Source organism: Syngnathus scovelli, chromosome 18 (assembly GCF_024217435.2).
Source record: "Syngnathus scovelli strain Florida chromosome 18, RoL_Ssco_1.2, whole genome shotgun sequence".
Classification (NCBI taxonomy): Eukaryota; Metazoa; Chordata; class Actinopteri; order Syngnathiformes; family Syngnathidae; genus Syngnathus; species Syngnathus scovelli.
Genome location: NC_090864.1, coordinates 6,116,697 through 6,141,691, shown reverse-complemented (window position 1 = coordinate 6,141,691; position 24,995 = coordinate 6,116,697). Strand labels below are relative to the sequence as shown.

The following is a 24,995-nucleotide window of genomic DNA, read 5'->3' as shown; positions in this document are numbered from 1 at the left end:
AAAGTGTTGGGGGGATGGGGGGGGAGGCAGTCCTACCCTTGGGCAGGCTTTATTGTGTACAGTAAAAAAGAAGAGTGGTAAAAATGTTAAGGGACTATATATGCGGCCATTTATCACAAGGCCAATTTACTGCTCGACCAAACCTCCTAATAGCGTTAGCCTGCCCTGCAGCTTTTTGCGCTGCCAAGGATATCAGCGCGACGACAGCAACGGTTGCATGTTCCGCCCTGACACAGTTTCCCTTTCGGAACTTTGCCCGAGCTCCTAATTACTCGAGTATCATCTCCGCATGCGCTTAACAGAAAGTGGTCCAAGGTTAAACGCAAATAAACAGCTTGAGAAATTCAGCAAGCGTGTACTTTTTTTACGCATTTCCCTGAAAATATATTTACTATGTTAACACAAAACAAGTGGATTTCGAATCGAAAGAAAATTCCCAACACCGAGTAAGGAGATCGCATGCAAACGGCGTGAAAAACATAAATTGTGGTGTGTTCATGCAATTTAAACCTCCCGTGGAAGCAAAAAGCAGCAGCAATAATAGCTAACATCTGCTGCAAAACATTTGAGCGCGAGCTAATTAAAGCGTTCTCCTTTGTGGAACTCACTGTTCCTGATAGCTTTGCTTGTCTCCCGGGGGCCGGGGGGGGGAGTAAAAACACTTAATATGGCTATAGCTGGGAGAAAAAAAATAATTAAAAACTCAGGCAACGGAAGGACGAGATAACATGTTGATTGTTGATGTTGGACCAGCCGGCAGCTACTGTCACAAAATCGCCCACACAGGCGGCAAAAAAAAGTTGTTTATTTAAAACAACTGCGGCGAGGCTATAAAAGTCAAGCGGAAAAAGTTGTACGGAATAATCTAACAAAACAGGTAACAAAACACAGGAGGCATTAAAGTTAGTTTTCAAGGTGAACGCATCCATCTGGCAAGCTAACTTTCCCAATTGGGGATTCATCCAAGTAGGAATTTGAGTGTCTGCCTCGACGCAAAATGGCCACCCTTTATCAAATTTTCCCGAGGGCAATACTGGGGGAGTTTTCACCTGTCATGTTTGGGGCCCTTAAAATAAACACGATTCCAAATCACAATTGTTATTTTATGCATACATTGGCAGATATAAATGCATGCGGTATGAATCGATAAAGCCCATCAAACAAGAGGTCCTCATGAATATTAACGCATGTGTAGGCAGGCTGCAGTGTCGGGAATCTTTGCTGAAGCAAAGCGTACACACGGTATACACAGGACCACAGATGCAGACGGTTTATTATCTAGATTTCACTTTTAGAGCCGAGAAGGGAATTTGCTTTTGGAGTCACATTAGCTCAAGTGTGAGGTTATTTTGAGCCACTACAAAAAAAATGTGCCAGTAAGATTTCGGGTAAAAAAATAAAACATAAAAAAAATAAAAAGCAAAAATCACTAATTCATCTTTAATGGTGATGGGTGTTTGCCACGCTAGGTGCTTTTGCGCATTGTCAGCAACGACAAATGAGGGCAGGTTGCGACGTCGTTCATCACGCCGAGAGTCATGTAAGAGTGGCTTAACAATTTTATGTTTACGCGCTGTTTGGTTACGGCGTAATTGGATTTTAATTTACGACGCGAGGCCCCCTCCTCGTGAGATGGGATGCATCAATCAGCACGTTTCCCCACGGCGAGGCTGAAAGCTTTCTCAGCACTGCAACAAGTTGATTTGGCCAAATCTCTTCTTTGATGGCACTCGTGCTCTTTCTACCCGCCATTTTCCCCATTTTGCAGGCTACGCAATCAGTCTGAGCGCCTGTCCTCTTAACAGAAGCACGCCGAAGCTCTCTTGAGTGCAATAATAAACCGGCTTATGTTGCCATGGCGATAATGGTACAAGCTATTGTCTCCTTATCCCCCCCCTCCTCACACCCCTCAGCGTGTCTTACTTCGGCATCGGCGAGAGCATTTGTCGGTGAAATTGAACATATTAGAACTGCTCAAGTCCTTCTCTTTAAAAAAGCGACACGTGATGCAGGCCGTAATTACTGCAATTTCATCTATTTTGAAAAAAACAACACAGTAAATCCTCATTTGATGAAAATAAATGCAACTCGGTGTTACGAGCGCACGCTGAGCCGGCTGGCGCCTACCATCAACTTCACTCATCGGGCATTCTGGCAGCGAGAGCGAAGGCCGCGGCTGCTTGACGCGTGGGCGGCGCCGTGGTATTCAATCACCCACACGAGTTTAACTGCGTCGGGGCGCACCTTGGCATGAGGCTTCCCAGCGGGGCAACAAGGAATGCTCATGAATACCAAATGTTCCAGCTAACCCCCAAAGCGCTTACATTTTTATAAATAGAAAAAATGGAATGAACGATGTTCTTGTAACACAAAGCAGCGCGCTTGCACGCAATCCGTGTTCAAATGTTTTACATTCAGGGAACGTGATGATGACGACGTGAGCCCAATGAGCGAAAATCACTCCCTCCGAAGCCAACGAGCGTTTCTGGCCAATGATGAGCTTCATTAATCACCCTTCGCTTCCCAAAATTGCCTGGATGACTTTAATCGAGAGCGACAGATAATATTACAGTCAGGTATTTTGGCTGAGGAATCGCGTTGTGGGGGCATTTTGAAGCCCCTAAACTGAATCAAAGAGAAATTTCAAGTCCTGACGTCGGCCATTTTGAGACGTTGTTCCATTAGCCTGTCATCATGATAAAGACGTGAAGGCTCAAAAGCGAGCCAAGACTCTGCGGAGACCGTACGTTGTCATTAGTGCTCTCTGGCAGTTGAGGGGGAGGAAGTATCCTGCTCTTGGGATGCACTCAAAAATAAAGACACTCGTGAAGCCTCATTGGAATTTAAAAAATGCAAAGTCGGTAATCGCAAAGGAGAATTCCCCTTTTTTGTCGGGATGCAAATCGAAACGTACAGATGATTTAGGGAAACGCTACTTGATACTTATTTACAGCATAAGGTAGGAAATTATTTATCAGATGAAATCAGCATAACTGAGCCGCGGCTAAATGTCAGACATGTGCGGCAGACAGCAATCAAACCGGTAAGTCGCTACCTGCCAACGTCCTGTTTGACGAGACGGGGCGGATGATTGTCGGCGGGGATAAAAGCAGTGAGCGGTAGCTTTAGCGGCTGACATCAAACATCCCGGAAATTACTACCGTCGCGGCCACACTCGGGAGCGAGAAAGGGCAGATGCGACGAGAGAAGAGCTGTCACGCGCAGTGCGGCCAGGAAGTCGCTTCTCTGTGTGACAAGATTCGCTTTGTGTGCTCCGAATGAAGCTATGAGGACACCAGCAAAGATGTTTCATTTCCACCGAGCAATTTGAAGACTTTTCTTAAGGCGTTCTGATCCCACAAAGCGTTGTGGGTGGCCTGTGAGGTCAAGTTGGGGAAACCGTGTGAACTTTGAACAGCCGGGTTTTCTTCAAGATTAAATCACACGAGAGCACGCCCGAGTCGTTCCGAGAAACGAGATTAATTTGAATCGCTGGATGACAAGCCGTGTTTACGTTGAAGACGCCCGCTGGCGTGTGTCGTAATTGAGAGGAAATTGGATGAGAGCTGGTGGGAAGGGAGGTGCGGCTCTAAATGTGCTTCTCGTTCTTCAGAGCGGCCGCTTTTATTTTTAGAAGCTGTGCTGGTGATCCACCTCTAGCCTTAACAACGTGCTAATTATTGCAAGAGTGACTCGGGCCGGCTGGAATTGAAGATGTCCTCCCACGCGTGAATTTCTTTGACGTGCATTTTACATGGAAAAAAGAAATTAGTGAGTGGAATCCTAAAAACGCCACCTTGTACTCCTGCTTCCCTCATTACAAATCCCAGAGCATAAGTATACATTTCACAAGTTGAATGACTCCGCGCTATTCTTAGTGTCAGCGCCCTGCAGGCGGATTTCATTCCCGACGTTACGATAAATTAAGAATGCGTCGGATTGGCTTGCGTTCACAGGCCCGCCTCGTTTTAATCAGCTTTCTGGCAGGGGGGGGAGGAAAAGTTCACTTATGTGAAAAGGTCAACCAGTTTCGACAAAGAAAAAATATAGCTCGAGGCTGAAGCCAAGAAAGAGTCTCATTTTTTTCAAACCTACGCATGACTTGACCCTAAACTTTGGCTGACCTTCAACCGCTTGCTTCGCTACCGACACAACTGCGGAAAGCTGTAATTGCACAGCAGCCAAGCTGAATTCGTTAAAAGTTACAACCAACACTCAGGAACTGAGAGTTATCTGATTGTTAGTGGAGATTCAACTCGCTGGTTGCCATTTTGGAAAAAAACGGGAAGTGCAACACGCCAACGGCGAAGGGAAACATGAAGGCGACCCGTGTCGGAAGCTCTTAACGCCAGGTACAAAAATAAACGGGTTATTTTTGGAGGTGGTATCCTTCTTTCAGCCCCTTTTCAGGTGCCCTCAGACAAGTGATTGTCAAAGTCGACGGTAATGTTTTGACAAAATTACAAAGTGCAATGTCAGACGTTTGTTGTGAAAACGCAGCGGGAACAAAGCCGAAACAATCCGTGGCGGTTCTGAGGAAGCGTCGGCACATCTCTGGGGATGAGACGGAGCAACTTTTTCAACGCAGAAAGTGAACACTGCACAACAGCACTCGGCTTGTTATTTGTATTGCCGCTACACAAGACGTCCTCGAGCCGAGATTGTTATCGTCGACCCTCTTGTTTACACTGCACTTAACCAACTGGCCGCAAGACCGCTAAATAGACTTTTCGGGCACACTAATCTGCCGGGGGTGCTCCCACACCGCCGATGTACTCCACAGGCCGGGGGCCCCTTTGCGGCGTGGTGAATGAGCGCGAGGAAGCCCGGTGCCGGCGATCGATACGAGCGAGCGGAACCCGGGCCCGAGTGGTGTCCCGGGTGGCCGCGGGTTGTCGATGTGTCAGTAATCACCTGTTATGGCTCTCAAAACAGCCGATCCACGGGTGCGCTCAGAGTCCCCACGCTGCTGCACTCTTCTTCATTTATAAAACATCACTGGACACTTAATAAGGCACACGCTGAGAAAGGAAAAATTTGCTCTCCCTCATGCTGCTGCTAGAATTACGAGCTAGTGTGTGCTGTTGGGCAAGCGTGGGAACTGTGGTTAGCTTGTCAAGCTGGTTAACATTTGTCTGGCTACATAAAAAAAAAAAAGCAATTAATATAAATTAAAAAATATGAATGTATAAAAATAGTAATTTTTCTGGCTACATAGCTAACACACTGGGTTCAATTCATTTAGTCTAAGATGCAGTAAATAAACATTGGTATAAAAGTGCGCCAACAATAATTATTCCTCTCACACTTCTCATTTTAAACGGATTATAATCACCTCGTTGACTTGCCAAGTCCCCCTGCCCCAAAAAAGATTACACGCCAGAATCTTCTGTAATTATTCAGGCGATGAGGAGGGACAAGTTGTAACTAGTTTGTTGTAACAAACAATGTCAACAATAAAGTAAAATGCTCCTACAGCGGTGCCTTGAATTACGAGACCAAGGAACGACAATTTGTACTTGAACAAACAGGTATGTTGGGGGGCTCGTGAGTCAAAGCACGAACATATTTGTAGTTTTGTAGGCGTCCACTGGCGGCCATGACATTTCCCGCGCCATCGATTGCCGTCATTGCCTCAACATCACGACGAGAGCTTCGGTGTGACCTACGCCGGCCCCGCAGGGAGGGCCCGGTGCCAAAGAGACTCGCACAAAAAAGGCTTCCTATTGATCGGTCAGAACTCGCCCCCCACACACACACACACCCTCATCCCCCCCCCAAAAAGGAACATAAATAAAGCCTGGCAATGACACTGAGGCAAGAGAGAAGCCGGCATGTGCAAATCAATGGTGACCTCAAATTTCTCCAACCTGAATCGACGTTTTGAGATTCTTCTCTTGGGCAATATTTACACTGCTGGTTGTATGATTTTTATCAATTCAGTTTAACGTCAACAAGCAATCATCTATACATTGAAAAGAGAGCAAATACAGTGACAAACATTTTTTTTAACTACAGCAATAATGACATCACATTGCAAACTAGGAGGAGCTTTTTTAAATTTTATTTGTGATCCCACTGCCTTGATTGTATCAGACATTTAGCCACATTTGAGTAAGACCAGATCAAAAAGTGTCCTTATTACACAATTGTGTCTCATAACCAAAAATCTGTTATGGCATGCCTTGGAGGTTATGCAAAATGCCAGCTTTGCATTTAGCTGAGTAAATGCTAATGTCAGATGTTTAAGACATGAGACATCAACTGGTCTTGGGCAAATGCTAAACTCCATCTTTCCCGCCTGCTTCCCGCAGCGGGAGCCCAGCTAGCTAGAAGCGACACGCCTTCTCCTGCGAGATTTCGCTTCACAATTCGCCTTTCAAGTAGCATTTTTTTTTCAGATGGAAAAAAAATGACACCGCATGGAAACATCTCTGATGACGTGACAATCTGTTTGCACGTTTTGGCGTTTCTCTGACCTCCACAACTTTTCTGGGAGCAGGAATACTTGAGAGGGAGGTAGCGGTAGTCAGCGACCTCATGAAAAACTCATGGCGCCCAACTGTGGTCGGGAGGCAGAAAGCCACCGAGGTTTGCGTGTCCACGCAAATAGGCGGGAGGAAAAACCTCACGACGGTTTCTCTTCTCGGATGATTGAAGCTGTCAAGAGCTTTTGGAGGGCCAAAAATTCCAAATTTGAGGGTCAGCGGCTTCCTTCTGGTTTGCGTCAGAGCAATTTGTCTACCCTCGAGCTTGCTCTTGCAAATGGGAGCTGTCAAATATGGCCTCCTCCTTGCAGATAGCAGAAGGGGCGAAATGTGTGTGTGTGTGTGTGTGTGGGGGGGGGGGGGGGGGGGTGATAAGGGCCAGTGGTTACAGAAGAAAAGGGGAAAAAGAAAAGCGGGAGGGATGATATCTCAAGAGTGACTGAGGCATATTCTTGGTGTAATATTTAAGTCCATATGTATGCTTATTGGAGGATGTTTTATTCATTACTTGTATTCTCTGCAGCGGGAGCAGAAAATAGGTAATAAAAACTCGCATTTGGAAAGCGACGGGTCGCGCATTTATTGCGTTTGACATCGGCCGCTTGCGCGTGATGCTGAGTGACGCGTGTCAGCGTGTTGCCGGCGTAAACATCGCACGAATCGAGAAAAACAGAGCGGCTGAGGATGAGATGAGTAATCAGGCCTTTGTGGATATATTCCCAAAATAAAGGCGATGCCAAGAATGCAGAGAGAAGATTTTTATATCGTAAAGCAATTTATGGCCCGGAATGATTTATTGCCTTACTGAACTACTTCACAGTTTGAATTTTGTCACATTTGCATCGTAAAGAAGCAATTCACCCTTTGGCTTTGTTCCAATTTAGCTGTTTCCGCTCAACACTTTAATTCACAATTCAGTTTGGTTCACTTTCTACTTGCATTTAGTAGCATGGTTGAAAAAATCTAAAACACCTTCATAGAACATAAGCATCCACAACGAGATGAATGAGAAAAGGAAGTTCAGTTCACCACGGCCTTGCTATTACCCGCTTGGCGCCGGGCGCAACGTGCGACAGCTCATTATTACGCATGGCGAGCAATTTCACAGCTCAAAGATTCATTTTGGTGCGGCGAGTGATGCGAACGCGCCAAATAGAGCTCCCGCAGAGGTGACACAATGCAACACTGTGACACACAAACAAGTCGCCAATGCTAATGTAGTGTGCGCGTGCTTGCCAATGAGTTAGTTCAGATAACGCGGCGGGAACCTTGTGAACAGGTTTGAGACGGCCAAGACAACGGCGCTTCAGTTTCGAGAAGCCATCATGTTTATCTCTGTATTTGGGAATTCAAAGCAGCACAACATATTGCGAGGGACGCGCTCGACTTTGTTCGCCGCTATTGTACAATGTCTCAAAATAACTGACGCAATCTGCCACACTTTTTAGGCCAGTTTGTACTTAGCGCTTTGATTTAATACGCTTTGGTTCACCATTTATTCTATTTTAAAGTGAATGTGAAAATATTTACCCTGACATGATTCAATTAGTGAAAACAAAACAAAACAAAAGGCAGGCTATTATATTTTTCTTTTGCTGATAACGAGTGTTTCTTGCGCTTTAAATGAAAGCGTCCACAGTTGCGCCAAAATAACAAGCAGTGGTGAAAGCCACCCGAGTTGTCTCGCGGGAACAATGAGGCAAACAAAGAGCTTTTTGCTTGGTGACTAGCGATAAGGTTCATGTTATCAGCGAGCCCAGAGGGGGCTGTTACTGTCGTCCCGCAGCCTTGTTATTGCTTATTCCAAATGCACCCATTAGCAACTTGCATGCATCTTGATATATATATATATATATATATATACTTTTTTTTACACGAGCCAGATAATTAGGTTGGACTAATTGCAAAGATTTAACGATTACACGTGGGCGATCAACAGCGGGCAAAGAAGGCAGCTTATCTCATGTAATACGTTTAACACCGGTTATAAGAATGTAACGAACGATAGCGGTTAACGCCTGCTAGCAGCTATGGTTGGTTAACGCCACAAGCTAACGATGAAAGTGGAGGAAAGATAAAAGCAAAGAGCTAGCGTTTGCGAAGTTAGTGGAAGACATGGATGTGCGGGAAATAAAAGACTATGCCAGTTAACAAGAAAAAGGGCAATTCTTTATTTAAATCCAATGTGGAAATAAAATACAAAGACCAAAAGGCAAAGCGAGGGCTTGTTTTTTTTTTTTATATTGAGGGGTGGAAGTTTGCTTGTGTGTATCAGTCAATTAGGGCTTGCCCCAATACTTTTGACCACAGTGCCGTCGCACACCTCTTTTGATTATATCTTATATACAGACAGGGACAAAATTATTGGGACACACTTCAACAGACATAGGGGCTTGTCCCAATACTTTTGTTCACAGTGTAGTCATACACCAATTTTGATTTTAGCTTTCTTACACACACGGACATTGAGTATTGGGACACACCACTGTAGCAGTCCGTTGGGATTTGTCCAAATACTTTTGTCCGCTCGTCGGCTACCTGGACAAAAAGATCGTAAATGCGACCCGGGATATGACGTGTAGACAACATGGCTCACATAGTGGCCCTCTACTCACAAATCTTGAACAAACCAAAGTAAAAGCGCAAACGACAATTATGGCAGAGTTTCCATCTGGGGCGCTCCGTAAGCGTTTGAAAGGTTGACGGAAATTTGTTTGTATGAAGGCAGCATTCACTCTGCGTCTACCGGAGGTTAAACGGGGAGGGGAAGGAAATAAATGTCATGTAAGGAGGCGCAACGGTTTGGGTGTTCAAGGTAACGAGGTCGCACAAGACGCAGTCCGTTCGGGGTCCGGTTTCGCGCTCTGATGGAAAAACGAAAGAGGCCATCTTAGATAAAGATCGAGAAACGCGTCGCTTGGAGAGCCTGTGCTAAGACAGGCTTTGAAGCAGGCCAGTGAGATGGAAAAGCAAAGATCAGCGACACGAGCCGTGTCGCTGATGCGTCTGAGTTCCACGTCACATCCACTCACTCATCCATCCATCATGCAGCCCTGCGTTAATCCGTTTTCTTTTCTTCTGGATCCTTTTCTAATGCCACCTCACCCTCGGGGCCCTCCAACCGTCGATTCTCCTCCTCCTCCTCCTCGTCCTCCTCCTCTCTCTCTTCCTCTCCCTCCCCTTCCTCCTCCTCCTCCTCTTCTCTCCCCCCCTCCTCCTCCTGCTCCTCCTCGTCGTCGGTCAGACCCTCTCGCTTGATGGCGTCAATGTCGTCCGAGCCGTCGTCTGTTTCGGCCGTGCAGATGCCGTAGCACATGAGGCTGATCACGCCCAGCGGCAGGCCAAACAGGAAGCAACCCAATAGGGGTGAGCTGCGGAACACTGACTGATGGGGGGTAGGGAAAGAACAAGACGGGTAGGGTCGGTTGGGAAGGGAGATGGGGCAAGAGAGGACACGGTTATGTTCATGGTGCCAATGAAAACAGATAGGACGTGGAATCTGTAACCCTTAGATCAGAAATTCTGCGGCCTCAACGGGCTGCAGAACAAGTAACACTGCCTTGATAGGCTGCGAGAAACAACCTAAAACTGCGACTGCATGGTGCTTTACAGTAGCGCAAACCCGTGGAAAGTGATGTTGGCCGAGTACTCGGGGCAGGCAAGTTAAATAACACTTGCGCATTCGTTACCTTGAGAGTGCTAAATGCACCATAGAACCACAGTCGATGTGGAAAAACTTAATCCGATCAGAGAGGAAGAAGCAAGCGTGCAAGGCTTTGGTCCCAGGCCGTATCCGCAGCATCCCCCAAGCAGCGGCGGCGGCAGCAGCAGCAGTAAGCGCGAGCGCATTTATCCAGTTCGTCTTTAAAGCTCCCCACGGCCAATAAGTTAGCAGGCTTTAATATGGAACACGCTGGACGGGCAGGCAGGCAGGAAGGAAAGAAGGAGAGATGGGAGTCTTAAATTGCAGCAAGACTGACGAGAGAGAAATCTGCTCGCTCCCTCAGGTCGCCGCTTCGGGAAGAGAAACACATCCCGACTGCCAGATGTGACAGCCACGCTAACGTAGTCACTGTACCACTGTGAGAGGCGGCCAGAGTAGCCACAAATGGTACTCGGGTACGAGTACTGACACTTGTGAATAATCCCATGCCAGGAAATGAAAAAAGCAGTCCTCAAGAGAAAAATGGAAGAAATATTCAGCCAAAGGTTGTGTAGCTTTGAACTGTTGTTTGTGTTATTTAACATTACAGATCATTTTCACCATACTAGCAATCAAACAAAAACAAATGTGCTGACTTATATTTTTTGCTTATGTAAATTCTCGGTTGGTCGTTGCATTTCTTTTGTCGCCCGGAATCCATACAACACAATCATAGTTTGGTAAATCCAGACTTTACACTGAGTAGACAAGAATGTCATGATTTACTTTTTGTGTGTGCCGCGACATTTTTCCGATACGAAATACGTGCCTTGGCGCAATAAAGGTTGGGAAAGACGCCCAGTACGGCCCGACAAGGTCACCCGCAGTCGAGGTGCGAGTTGGGATGTCGACAGGGAGCAGCCCCTGTCGACATCCCAACTTGTACCTCGACTGCTGGACAGCCGGGATGATGGCACGATGACTAAAATAGCTCCCAAGAATGTGGCATCGCTTCACAGCGTTTTGGGCGACGTTGTGGTCTCGCAAACTTTGCCTGGAGGAACGCTTACGAGCTTGACGCTACGGCTGCGCCAGCTGTTTAAGCAGTCGTCTCACGGCCATGGCAGAGTAAACACTATTAGACCCAAAAGAAGCGCGGACCCTGAGGGAAAGCTCCCACCGTCTCCTCCATCACCCCCACCTCAACCTGTTTACTGCTTGCCTTGCATATTCCCGCCCTGTCAGTGTCATTTGTCTCCCAGGGGGCGCAGCGGCACGCACATTTGTTCTACTTGTGTCACAGCTCGCCCTCGCCTGCTCCGTATTGAGATGCGCGGCGAGAACGACGCGGTCGATGCAACATCCCCAAGACTCTTTGCTCAAGTGCCACAATCTAAAAGTACTCGAGTGGCGCGTGAGGAAGGAACAATACGAGCACCTCGTACAGAAACATGATGACACGTCATTAGGCGTTTAATGGAGGGAGTCAGGGGTGGCGCTTGCGTTTACCGAGGTGCTTAAAAAAGTGCCGATATTAGAGGTTTACTGCTAATTGGCTGTTTTATTTACATTTCTTTTATGTACCATCGCCGATGTAGGCAGTGTTGAATTCACTCGGTGACGGCTTAGATCGAACGTAGCAGGACAAACGATGCAACTGTTGGCTTAAATAAGACAACAGAGCTAATAATACATCAAATGTGCTAAATCTTCAAGGTTTTATGAACTGCATCAGGACTGCAAGGACCACGAGTACCCCGAGGGACAGTTCATCGGTCCCAGAACATTTTCTAGTCATGTAGAAATGATCATTTCTAAATGGAAACACTGGCCAAGATTTATGAAAACAAAAATTGTTTCCTAATTATTGTGAGAGGTCACTAAAGTCTGAGCAAAAAAACTAAAACGTGAGCGGCACCATGACAAACAGATTTAGATGTAAATATGTTTAGAAGCGTTTAGAACCAAAAAATGTTGATGGCAGTGAGTGAAAGAGTTAATAGATTTCAAAAGCATATTGGAGAAGTAAAACTATTTTGATATGATATCTCCGCTGCATATTTTCATACACTGCCGGTGGGCCTACAGAAAATCACCCGCTTTCTAGCACTCAATTTGTATTTATAGAGGCAACATTCAAGTCGAAAGCTAAACTGCACGTATTAAAGAAAAGATTTTTACTTACCATCACAGTGGATCTGGCATCAAAGAGCACGCGCTTGATCCTCTGGATGAAGCCGTCACCTCCTTGAGCCTGCAGGGAGGCGAAGACACTTTAATGGAGCGGCGGGCACGGCGCGCGATATTGTTTATATGCTAATTTCACACTGGTGCCGTTCGCCGTCGGCCATTTGTCGCAATTACTCGACGACAACTCGGGCGATCGGCAATTATCGGCGTGTTTATGAAGGGCTCCTCGCAGAAGACAATTAGCGTTGGGGCTATCGCCAAAAGCCCTCAAATTTGCGTCTGGGCTCAATTATTGCGAAAGCACAGCTCCCGGGCAGAGGCCAGTGTGAGTGCACGGGCCAATTATAGTGAGCACTGACAATTTGGGTGAGCCGGGAAGTCGGATTTGTTTACATGCAAGTTGTCGTCCCCACGTTGCCACCTTAAATATTGGATGGCAAGCAAGACACTAGCACTTAGGAGGAAAAAAAACAACACTTCATAACTGTCATAAAAAAAAAAAACAACTGCAAATGAGCCGCCGCTGCCTGTCAGAAGCAGCTAACTGCGCCTCCCGCACACAAGAGCCCACTCGTGTGTTTCATCTTCCTTCCGGATGACGAAGCAGCGGGATTTATTTCTGCTCCTGCATGAGGTATCTGCTTCCAGCGCTCGCCAGTCGATGCATTGGGCACACTGGGATCTAACATCCATCCATCCATCCATTTTCTGAACCGCTTAGTCCCCACGGGGGTCGCGGGCGTGCTGGAGCCTATCCCAGCCATCATCGGGCAGTAGGCGGGGGACACCCTGAACTGGTTGCCAGCCAATCGCAGGGCACACAGAGACAGACAACCAATCTCACTCACATTCACACCTAGGGACAATTTGGAGTCTTCAATCGGCCTACCAAGCATGTTTTTGGAATGTGGGAGGAAACCGGAGTGCCCGGAGAAAACCCACGCGGGCCCGGGGAGAACATGCAAACTCCACACAGGGAGGGCCGGAGGTGGAATCGAACCCGCACCCTCCTAACTGTGAGGCGGACGTGCTACCCAGTGCGCCACCGAGCCGCCCATTGCCCATTAGTCATCTAACATGATGACTGCAAATGCACGGTCATACAATATTAATCATAACGTGTATAATGTGTACCTAATGACTTGTCCGATGAGCGCACAAGCATCCGTCCAATCGGTGGCCTGATTACCGACAACACTGTTTTCGTGGAAAGTCCCTCACATACTTTATGCCTTGGGGAAGCGGCTTTGTTATGTGAGGCAAAAAATAGCGAGCTTTTTTTTTTTTTTTTTTAACTTCGGCGGTTCTGCACGCGCAGTCGGGCTCTCAGTTGACACGCTGCCTCTCCTGAGCGGTGTGCGGATTACAACAGCGAGTCGTGTACTAATCTCACTGTTTGACTTGGACCGCAAGAATTATTCGGAGATAATCTGTTCAGGAAGGATAGCGACATGAAATCTAAACACGCAAAAGGAGATTGCAACAAATACCTCATGGGGTGAAATGTGAGGCAACATGTTTGACTCATCAGACTGCCGGTGTGGTTACAACGGCCGCAAATTCTGTTAGGTTGAAAATCACTCCTCGTTACATTTGATTTAAAGTCCCTGTAAATAACGTTTTCTAAATTTGACACACCGTAGAGGACAGTTAGTGTCGGGGTACAAAATTGACAGATTTATGTTTTTTTTTTTAATCAACTTTGCTAATGCTCAGGCCTTAACGACTTACCGGGAACAGAGCTTTATGCACAACAGACAGTCAAGCGTGAGGAAGGTAATTTCGTACCGGCACGGAACCGTTCAGAACGCCGCTGATGAACTGGACCAGCTGCTCCACGGTCTCGGTCGGCTGACTGGGCAGGTAGTACTGCTCGTTGGCTGTGTTGAGGACGATAATGGAAGGCACCGTCACCTCGCTGAAAAAAAAACAACAGGAAACAAAGGTTGGTGTTTTTATTATTATTTTTAATCCTCTCAGCGGAGCGGACCACCTGAATCAAAGCGGAAACAAATTGTGGCTTCTGCAATGACAAATTGCCACACAAAAGAGCACGACGGCGTGATCGACAAAGCCTTTGTACTTTTCCCGTGGGAATGCTCTCAGAAAAAAAATGACGCATGTGTGCCAGGAAGAAGGCGAAAAGCAGATGGTACCAAGCCTTGGAATTTCCTTAATTTGTTTTCTTTTGAGTTAAGTTTCTCTAGTCTGGGATGCACACTGCATTTTGTAAGGAACCGGCTCACCATAAAAATAATCCATTTCTGCTGTCCAGCCTGGCTTTGGGCCAAGATAAAAAATGTGGCTCATCACAAACGGCCACCATTTCTTGGGCCATCACAGAAATCAATTTGAAAATGATTTCATTCACTGTCAGTTTCTTGCAGAGAATGGAACTGTCATGAAAAATTGAACTTGAAAGCAGTTACCACATATTGCAAAGCGGCCTGCTTTTGTAAACTGGCTGCTGTTTGTTTGCAAGTCACATTGGGATTTACTCTTCAACGGTGCTGAACTGGAGTGACCTGCGCTGTTTCGTGGAAACGGAGCTTTAAGATGCGGCCGGCATACAAAGTGTACGGACACTCTGAGCACTGTTTTGGACGAATCAACGGAGGAATTACACAACTCAGTCAGCTAACAAGGTCATGCAAACAAGCAATGCCCCCCCCCCCGTGGCACCGGTTCGTATAACGCGCCCTCATCAAGCGGGCCGCGCTCGCACTCCATCACGCCGCCGCGATCCCACGTTGCCGCCGCGTTACGCTAATGGGGGCGACAAAAGTGCACAGGCATGCGCCAGTGATAGATGCGCCCCGGCTGCGCCGACCAGCTGAGCTCTGCGAGTCACGCATACGCACGTGGCGAAAATTTGCGCCCCGCCTGATGCGCCGCCGATTGCAACAGATGGTGGCCATTTTAAATAAATATGGATTAGCCTCTTAACCTCACTCAGAGGAGAGAATGGTTTTGTGGTGGAAACCGAATCACACATTACAATGGAAAAAACGCTGACGGCGGGCGGTGTTGTGAGCCCTTAAGCAATGGATAACGCAACACAAACTCAAATGTTTGGTGTAAAACTTAATTTTGTGGACTCATTGAAATCTGGCGCCTTTTAGTTGAAGACATTTTCTAGACTCGCTTTATCTTTGTAAAGGCAAAAAAAACTGTAATGCAGGTCTTGTATTGCTAATCATTAGTGTGCAGGGGGCAACCGAATGTTGCAGTCGTGTCGTGAGTGTATATTAAGATCAATTCTGATCTCATATAAATGCTAATTATGGCACTGGAGCCAGAAGACGCTCAGCTTAATGATTTGAAAAGCCAGTGAATAATTTAAACACACAGCCAATGCTTATTATGTCCACGGTAAGTATTTTAAAAAAGAAAAAAAAAATTTGGGTTGTGCTTCCAGTAGAGACTTTTTGGGCTGTGTGTCAGTCGCTGGTGCATTGTGGGTATGTGGCTTCCCAATGTGCACGAGATGAACTTGGAGAAGCAAGAGGCTAAAGCAAGGCGGATGGAGTGCTTTACTTTGGGGGTTAGTGCAGGAAATGAGTGTAAGCCTAAGTAATGTCCTGGATATGCGAGTGTGTGTGTGCGCCTGTGTGTGCCGCGGGGTGAAAGCAGTGGCAGGCTAATGCCAGACAGGCCGCTGCCAGGACACAGTAATCGCCATGATGACAGAAAGCGGGATAAAAAGCCATCAGATTTATTTCGCCGGGCGTCCTGAGGGAGCGGATTAGTGGACATTGACGGAGCCAGGATTTCATCCCTCAAAGGAGGGCAATTAATCCTGCGCCGCCGCGTCCAAACACCCGCAAAACCCTGGAAAAGCGAGCGCGGGAAGGCCAATCGCGTCCTTTCATCCTCGGCCGGTAAACGCCGGCAGATTTCCAGCGAGACTGGTTAATCAACTGCGTCGGGTGTTTTCCAGGAAGCGTTCAAACAGACGCCTTGCTCATACACTAGATTCTATTACGACGCATCATTTGATCAGGCGGACATCCCCTTCAAGCGGTTAATTAACAGCAGGCCTTCCTGCGACCGGTGCTCTCGTCCAGATGTCGTTAGCGCGCCCAAGCCATTAGGTTATACGTGTTGCTATATACGCCACTAATCCTCACACGCAACACCCGTCGTTGGTTTTACCATCAGCGTGGCACACCAGATTTGTGGCGCTTTGCCGCACGGGAAGTGAGGGAGCGAGGATGACGACAAGGATGAGAGAATGTAGAAGAAGGCTGACTTTAGCCACTCACCCCATGATGAGGCTGTTGATGTAGTCGTTCCCATCCATGTGGCCAAACTGGAAGTCTCTGTGGACACAAGGCCACATTCATTAAGTGCGGCTTAAGCTTATGTACACAAACACAAACACACACACACACACACACACACACACACACATCTGGGCAGAATGCAAACAAACTTCTACTCCATTTGCATGATCCGGCTGTGAAAAAGCTGCGGACTGATTTTGGGAGGAAAAGAAAAATCGTCAGACTGAGAAATTCTACTCGGATGTGATTGTGTCAGCGGAGTGCATTGTGGGTAGTCCAGGTAAGATGGCTGCAGTGGGCGTCTAGGGAAATGACTGATTAGTTGCGCTCTCACTATTCATTTGAGCCTCCGGGCGCCACATAATGGCGGCGGCGCTCGTGTCAATGACGAAATTACGAGGAGACGGGAGCGTGTCATAAATCCAGCCGACACAATGGGAAGCATCGCGCTGGCTTATTGATGGTTTTGCTGACGAGTGTCAGGCGGCACGGATATGAAGCTAATAAAAAGTCTCAATACAAACGTCTATTAAGGGACCCAGAGACATGCAGATACAAAATGTAATGGCTTTTTTTTTCTTTTCTTTTTTAATCAAGGCCCAAGTTTAGCAAACGGAGCGCAATCTTTCCTGGTGGATGAGCTCCACTGCAGAAGGATTCAGGCCACTTCCTTCAACTTTCCCCGACCGAGGAAATGAATCCATAAAGAGGGATATCCATTCAAGGCATGTTTATTATCAGATTGGCTCAAGCGGTTCTCGGTGTAAAGGCTTCTAAAATTCAATCTCGCAGGCCTTAAAAGAGAGTGCGTGTGTGTGTGTGTTGGGGGGGGGGTGCAATTGAGAACCTACAGGAGCAGTGATATTTAAAGCAAGAGCCCACCAGCAATAACTCAGAAAGGGCTCGAGTTTTTGTACTTCAATCAGCTGCTATCATCACTTCTTTGGTTCATGTGCAAATGCCAGCAGTGTGAAATTAAACAGCAAAGTTTGTCTAAAAATGTTAATGTTATGTTAACACAGCCTTGGCCTAGCAGTAGCGGGTGACGTGCTGAGACATGGCTCATTTGCATTAGACAGGACTGCTGCCTCAACAGGCTAGCTTGAGTCCGGCTACTACAAAGTATCCAATATAACAGGGGAACGCCTGGATCATTGGACCAAATATGTCGCCGGCATGATACTAAATTGTACGAGGGGAACGCAGACTATGTCCTCTTTGAAAAGATTTTGAGTGACAGCTAAACGAGCGGCAATATTTGTCAGCCGCCCGACTGCATGATTACCTCTTTGAGTGAAGCACAATGAAAAATGGGCGCACCGTCCCTGAATAAACCAACAAATTGGATGTCATACCTGCTAAAGTGCTCTCTGTATTCCCTGGCAACCGTCTGAATCAACACTTTTAATCTGGGTGGGGGAAGAAGGAAAAAAAAAAAGCCTGTGAGCACGCTTCGCCGAAATTGTCGGCTAGTCTTATCTTGATTGGAAAGCCGTGCACTTAAAAGGTGCTGGTGTACCTGCCACTCTCCTCGGTGGGGTCCTTCTCGTCAATGATTGCAATCGCCACCAGTTTGCCTAAAGGGGGCAGACAAGGGGCGGGATGCTAGATTACAAAAGGCAATCACAGCCGACAGATGAGAGGACAATGGCGAGGGAGATAAAGTGCTGTTTTCCTGAGACGTTAATATTAAACCAGACTGAGGTGAAAATGAATAGATTGATTACAATTTCCTTGCAAGCGTGATGAATCCTTGAGCAAAGAAAACACAAGCCACAGACCCCCCGCCTCCACCCCTCTTCAGCGCCGGTTGTGACAGGAGCACCCCCTGATGGTGACGCACGGAGCTTGCTGCCAAATACAGGGATGAGAATGGCAAATGTGAAAAAACACTGAAAAGTAGCCGGGGGTCTGGGGGTTGATTTTTCATATATATATATATATAAAAGATTTATTCTTTAACAATATCATGACAATAGCGCTACATTAGCTTACATGTAACAACATCATGTTACTTTCCAAACCCACATGCTTGTAAAAGTAACAACGTATGGCATTCTTATCTAAAATCAGAACATGTTGGAGCTAATTTTACCATAATGATTAGGTGGCTGGATTAGTCAGTGCGAGTGTTTTTTGTAATAAAAGTTCTTAAGCAAGCAAGCAATGCCAGCCCGGGCCCTCAAACACATCCAAAAGGACACAGCAGGGCTGCTGCCCGGGCCGGGTACACGGTCACTTAGACACGGACGCCACGCTTCGTGTCGCTACGAGTTTGGTGGCGTGGCTGACGGAAGCCGCCGAGCGGAAAATGTTATTCCGCCGGCGCCGCGCTTGCGTTACCGCCACTTTGGCAGAAGAGTCACGCTCCTCCGACATCTAACCGACTATTTCAAAGCCTCCGTCTTTAATCGGTGGGGCTCTAATTAAAAAGCATTTGGCTGTGGCTTGTTAGGTGCAGGGGCTGGCGGGGCGAGACAAGCGGCTAAATCAAAGCGCCCGTCACAGGAAGGTGCACATTAAACTGAAACGCCGAGATGCTGCTGCTTCTAATATTAGACGGCGCACGGCCTCACTCGCAGTAAGCCCGAGACGTCCTGTGGGAGGGAGCGTCTGCAAAGTAGAGCAACATGCTATGGATTCGCAAAGGAGGGAATGTCCTGAAACCACCCAACTGCCAGATATAGCGGAGGCTGTGATGATTAGGAATAAATTAAAATTTGGGATGGGGGAAAGAAAAAAAAAAGGTATTCGTGTACAGTCGCCCCTCGCCACATGGCAGTTCAATTTTGGCGGATTCATTCACTGCAATAATGTTTTGCTCTGAATAACAAAGATTTGTTGTGTTACGGAACATAAGCTTCACCATAGCGTACCTGTCTCTCCAAGCTCGTACAGCGTAAATCCGTCAATCTGCAGGTAGCCTTGGAAGCGCTCTCTGTTGACCCAACTGGTCAGGCTGCCATCAGCGTACTCTGCAACACGGAAGCACACACACAAGCTTCCTTAACAATATTTTTCATCTTGCAATCAGTGTAGCGTGACAACCGGTGTTGCCTGGACACCAGCAATCACGTTCCCGCTTAAAACGCATGGAAGGGAGCTGTGTAGTTTGACACCAAGGTGCTGTGGGAAACTAAGACTGCTCAGTGGAAAAATGGGTTGAGTGTTGCATGCGTGTAGGGGTAAGCGCCGCATGTTGCCACTCGTACATCTGGCGGCCACATGTGGAGCCGATCGTGCTCGCCGGATCAAAATAGTAGGGGAAACGTCTGAAAAGCGCTTACGGGATGCTCATTACCCGCGTCGAAGGGCGCCGGGGACCTCATTATGACACCTTAATAAGTTATCACGACCTCACGGCCACCGTGAGAGTAATTACAAGACGGACGATGACTTTGACACGCTTTTTAAACCAGGCGGGGAGTCTCCCCAAAGGGCTTCATCGCAAAACGCTTCATTTCAAACGGTCATCGCCAGCGTGGGTATTAACGCTGAGTTCGTGTGAGAAAGCTGCTGAGTCGACTCCGGCGCATTCTTTGCACAGATGTTCTGGCTTTATGGGCCGACGCGCTTCCTTCCCCCAGAGTGAGCTAAACGCCGCCCCGTCCCCCTCCCCACCGCCCACCTCCGCTGCAACTACTTCACCTTGAAAAACACGCTCAAGCCGGGAGAAGGCGTTCTTGGACGTCTCCATACGGGCTGCAGGGATGAGGAATTAAAAAAAATAAGGCAAGATGATCCAACGTCTTGAGAAGCATGACAGAATCCTCGCATGTACTTTTTTTGGCGGTGGGTGTATTTTCTACAACCGATGCTGAAAGACTGCCATTTTATGCGTGTTTTATGTTATGACTGAATGTGCTGGCTCTCAATTTGACACGTTCTAAATACTTTGGACCAAATGCAGGCATTTCAATGACATCCTCGTCATCTTTGCTGACTAAGACGCGGCGTGTTATCATCTTCAGAGGCGCGCCGACGTCTTGTCGTCGCTGTCGCGGCGCATTAGGCGGCCCGTCGCTTAAGTGCCCGCCGTAAATGTATGCAAACTAATTCCGCCTCACAGCCGGCTGCGTTTTGTTCGCTCCCATAGGAGGAGCGGCGCAGTCAAACAGGAGCGATTAGCCGAGAGACTTGAAGGCGAGCGATAACTAGGACGGTCCGACGTGGGAGCGGCCTTCCTCGACCTTGTCGCTTCTTACACCTTTCAGGCGTGTCGTCGTCCGGCTGCTGATCAAAACAGCCCGAGCAACAGCTTCTGTAGCGTGAAGAATTGTGGCAAATTAAATATGCATGAGCTTCGTGCCGTACTTATTTTAACAGCAGCCTTGAAGGGCTAGAGAGAGAGGAAAAAAAAAAAATGGATGCGGCTTGTGATGCGCGCTTAAGCTGTGAAAGCCAAACAACGCGGCGCCACAGAATTATTTGCGCAAAATGAGAGGCCAGATTTAGACTGCGGAGCTCGTCTCTTCAAAATCACACCAACGAGAGCAGCAAGGCTTGGATCCAGGCGGGGAGAAGGAGGCGGCAATCTTGGTTGCATTTTCTAAGAATTGTCAGCCTCGGTGTGGCGACAACACGGTCCGTATAGAATAGAATGTGCGCGTGTGCGAATGCTGGCAACGGTCAGGAATTTGTTCAATTGTATCAACATCCACAACCGTAGCTATTTGTAAATGTTCGGGTGTTGTTTTTATGAGCCTGACTGTGGAGCCCGAATCGAAAAAACAAAGGCGGAGGACGGCATTGGCACTGACACGGTAAAATCCCGCCTGGCAGCACTGACCCAAAGCAGCTTCAGAGTACAAGCGGCCATCAAAGCACGGTGGTGAAATGACACAGTTGCGGTGTGGCAGCGGGAAAGTTGATATTTCCCGCTTATTTCCCGACCTCGCCCGCGCCACATATAATTTACAGCTCGACGGCGCGTACGCTACAAGCTCCGCGGTCTCCCACGCCCACGCCAGCCTGCTACGCCTGGGGAGATAACCGCTGCAACATGGCTACAGGCCTCGCCGCGCAGTGGTGCTGAGAAGAAAGAGACGAGGAGGCAAATGGCGGCCCGAGGCTCGACACGACAGCCAACGATTCCGTTCGGGGAGCGGCACTCACCGTCATAGGTGAAGTAGGCGCCATCTTTGAACACGATAACCGCAGGCATCTCCGGCAAGGTTACGGACTGAAAACACAAAAATGTCTCCTTTTAAAGCGAGTTTACACGCGCAGAATTTCAAACAGGAGAGGAAACCTGAGGGTGACAAATAAGCACGGTAAGCACATTTCACAGATTTCAAGCTACACTGGGCACCATGATGACTTTGCACATCACACGAGTGATGAAATGTCACTTAAAGGCATATACGGGATTTATTATATTCTCAAATATGTTACTATCAATGCAAATTGTGAAATTATTGAGCAGAGCATGAGTGAAGAAGCAGAAAACAAGCAGTGAAAAGCACCGTTTGATCATTAGTCACCTCTGGCAGGACGTCCTCCGAGGCTGAGAAGAAATATGTATAGACAATGAGCTCAGTGGCAACGTCGTTGTACTTCTCCTGCAAAGACAATAGAAAATGTATTTTTGTGTGCATTCCTCAATTTCATACCAACACTGACGCAACACACAAACACTCACTTTGAGGGGAGACTCGCCGCCGATGTACACAAAGAGGACATTGTGTCGCTTCATCATATGCTCAAACATCTGCTTGCTAGGAAGGGCTCGAACGGCCGGCCTGCAGAGGGGGTCCAGGTTTTTATGATTTCAAAAAGGCAACAAAATACTCGCAGGTGCCCACTACATTAGCTACACCAGCTAATGAGATCCAATACAAGAGCTGGATCCAAAATGATGCCAGAATTGTATTATAATCACGGCTCCTAAAAATTGAGTGTACCTAAAGTTGTGGCCAGTGGGTGAGTTTGTATTATGAGGTTATGGCGCCACCCAGTGGTAATAAGCAACCACTGTAGCCCTCCAGTGAAAAATATTGGTAGTCATGATAGCACTCCGGACAACGCTTTGGCAACACTCACCCCGCCACCCGATTGGCAAATTCCACTATGTCGTCTTTTGTCCTCGCACCTTTGTAATTGTAGGCCAGGTCACCCTTTAATCTGCAAGGGGACACAATTCAAAATTTCAGTTGAGAAAGCATCGGAGGAATAACATAACTGAGTTTAGCAATAAAAAAAAAAAAAAAGAACACCCAAATTACACATACAAGGAAACAATCCAACTGGTCGACAAATGTTTTGATCCAATAAAATATTTTTTTTTAGAAAAAAAGATTCCATAGGCGGCTCGGTGGCGCACTGGGTAGCACGTCCGCCTCACAGTTAGGAGGGTGCGGGTTCGATTCCACCTCCGGCCCTCCCTGTGTGGAGTTTGCATGTTCTCCCCGGGCCCGCGTGGGTTTTCTCCGGGCACTCCGGTTTCCTCCCACATTCCAAAAACATGCTTGGTAGGCCGATTGAAGACTCCAAATTGTCCCTAGGTGTGAGTGTGAGTGCGATTGGTTGTCTGTCTCTGTGTGCCCTGCGATTGGCTGGCAACCAGTTCAGGGTGTCCCCCGCCTACTGCCCGATGACGGCTGGGATAGGCTCCAGCACGCCCGCGACCCCCGTGGGGACTAAGCGGTTCAGAAAATGGATGGATGGATGGAAAAGATTCCATTTCATTTTTGGGTCACCATGGTGGTTGATAGTTGGTATTGATGCATGCTTAAACGACAAATGTCCACTTTTCTAGTTTCGGCTCAACAATTTACTTACAATTCATTAGGATTTTGCGCGCTGCTTTCAAAAATAAAATGTGAATATTGCCACTAGCAAAACCTGAGTCTATTTGTGCCATTAATTAGGTAGACATTTGGCACATTGGCGCCACTGCGCACCGGCGCACGAGCTAAAAAGAGCACGTTGCCGTGGAGTGTGGCTGCCGTTGCATCAGCCCACGGGGCTTGGTGCTCTCAGGAGGGGTGGGGGAAAGGTTGGCGTGGGGCAGCTGTCCTCTGATGGAGGTTTCATCACTGGCCTGCGCTGTCTCAACTGTACTTCCCCCAAAGGAGTTGGATGGAACTCCAGTCTACATAAAAAGATGCCGTCTTACACATGAATTTAAAAGCTTTGCTAGGTGAAAAAGCTAATTGTGAACATTGTCGCTTATGATTAAAAGCCTCTGGAAGTATTGCGGGAATAGGATTGAGGTAACATATTGTGAGTAAGCTTTGTCTTGATTACGCCTCAGGCAAGCAGCAGCAGGCAGTAGCAGCACAGCATGTTCCAAGTGAAGGACACAGAGCGAGCCTCCGGGGGAAAGACTCAAGAGGCACCAAGAGAAAACTTCACCAAAGATACTTCAGATGCGGGGAAAAATAATGCAACTGAAAAGCTCAGGGAGGAATGAGGAAAAATATTGCCACAGCCAGTGCCAACACTATGTAAAAAGGCCGCACTTGTGCACTGCGGTGACTGAGGGTCCGTGCAAATTTCTTAGTCCATTAATTCTCTTTTTTCATTATTCAAAATAAAAAGCATAATTGACACGATTATCGCACTTACAGTTTTATGGTGGGGTAACCGCGCACGCCAAACTCTGACGCCATTCCTGCCAAAAAAGAAAATAAAAATCCAAAGATGCTCACATTTACTATATTATTTATATACACTAAATGACAAAGACTCACCTGAGTAAGCAGTGGCGTCCATTTTGCCGACACGGACCGGCGACCCGGATAGTTTCAGCTCGGCGCCCACATCGTGCCACACCGGCTCCAGTTTTTTGCAGTAGCCGCACCAAGGAGCGTAGAACTGAAAGCCAATAGTTACAAGATGTTCTTCCATCATTTAGGCTTTGTCTGTTTGGTGTTTTAAAAGCAATTGTGAAGAAGCATTTTTTTAGACAGAGGAATATCAGGTTACTGTGAGTACCTGCACATATTTTTTGAGCTATGCATATTTTTATGGTGGATTTTAGGATCACTTCATCAGAAAACTTGACAGTACTTCTCAGGTTGGGCACATTTCCGTCTGCTCTACAAGCCCAAAACTGACTCCGACTGTAACATAAGCCCCCCTGGCTTTGCCCTCCATGCATGGCTTGTCATTGACGTGATCACAAACACAATGTAACCCTCCATTCAGGCCCCGACGCCCGTTCCCACCATCCATGTTGCAACTTCCGCCAGGGATGAGTCGGTGGCATCCGGCCTGGCATAGGGTTGGTATTGTATTGTATTGTGTGTGTATGTGGGTGTGCTTGAGTGAGTTCAAACTTACATCAACCAGCCAGATGTCATTGACTCTGGTCTCTTTAAATCTGCCAAAGCGAAATGCAGACACCTTGCTATTATTAAAGACTAGTCAAATTGGACATAATGA

General features: G+C 47.4%; 1 protein-coding gene and 1 long non-coding RNA gene across 5 annotated transcripts in view; one reads left to right on the top strand and one right to left on the bottom strand.

Annotated features, from left to right (window-relative positions):
• LOC125986354 (protein disulfide-isomerase TMX3) overlaps positions 1-24,995 on the bottom strand; it is a 39,646-nt gene that overhangs the window by 14,059 nt on the left and 592 nt on the right. Inside the window, exons 3-16 of one of the 3 annotated variants that reach the window (XM_049750037.1) lie at positions 24,894-24,933; positions 24,302-24,425; positions 24,177-24,222; positions 22,650-22,730; positions 22,249-22,348; positions 22,091-22,168; positions 21,723-21,789; positions 19,484-19,582; positions 18,127-18,184; positions 17,963-18,016; positions 16,587-16,643; positions 14,110-14,239; positions 12,317-12,385; positions 8,636-9,873 (exon numbers count right to left, since the gene is read on the bottom strand). In XM_049750037.1, coding sequence (XP_049605994.1) covers positions 9,547-9,873; positions 12,317-12,385; positions 14,110-14,239; positions 16,587-16,643; positions 17,963-18,016; positions 18,127-18,184; positions 19,484-19,582; positions 21,723-21,789; positions 22,091-22,168; positions 22,249-22,348; positions 22,650-22,730; positions 24,177-24,222; positions 24,302-24,425; positions 24,894-24,933 — 1,330 coding nt within the window. In that variant the 3' untranslated portion in view covers positions 8,636-9,546. Of the gene's footprint in view, positions 1-8,635; positions 9,874-11,101; positions 11,796-12,316; positions 12,386-14,109; positions 14,240-16,586; positions 16,644-17,962; positions 18,017-18,126; positions 18,185-19,483; positions 19,583-21,722; positions 21,790-22,090; positions 22,169-22,248; positions 22,349-22,649; positions 22,731-24,176; positions 24,223-24,301; positions 24,426-24,893; positions 24,934-24,995 lie in introns of those variants that run through there. The other 2 variants (XM_049750038.2, XM_049750040.1) reach the window with 2 other exon arrangements.
• LOC125986356 (uncharacterized) lies at positions 19,577-24,257 on the top strand. Of its 2 annotated transcripts, XR_007487581.2 has the most exons (3): positions 19,577-21,730; positions 21,820-21,880; positions 23,863-24,257. It is a non-coding gene; the product is annotated as an uncharacterized lncRNA (long non-coding RNA). The 2 variants fall into 2 exon arrangements; XR_011085687.1 differs by lacking the exon at positions 23,863-24,257 and having other exon boundaries at positions 21,820-23,187.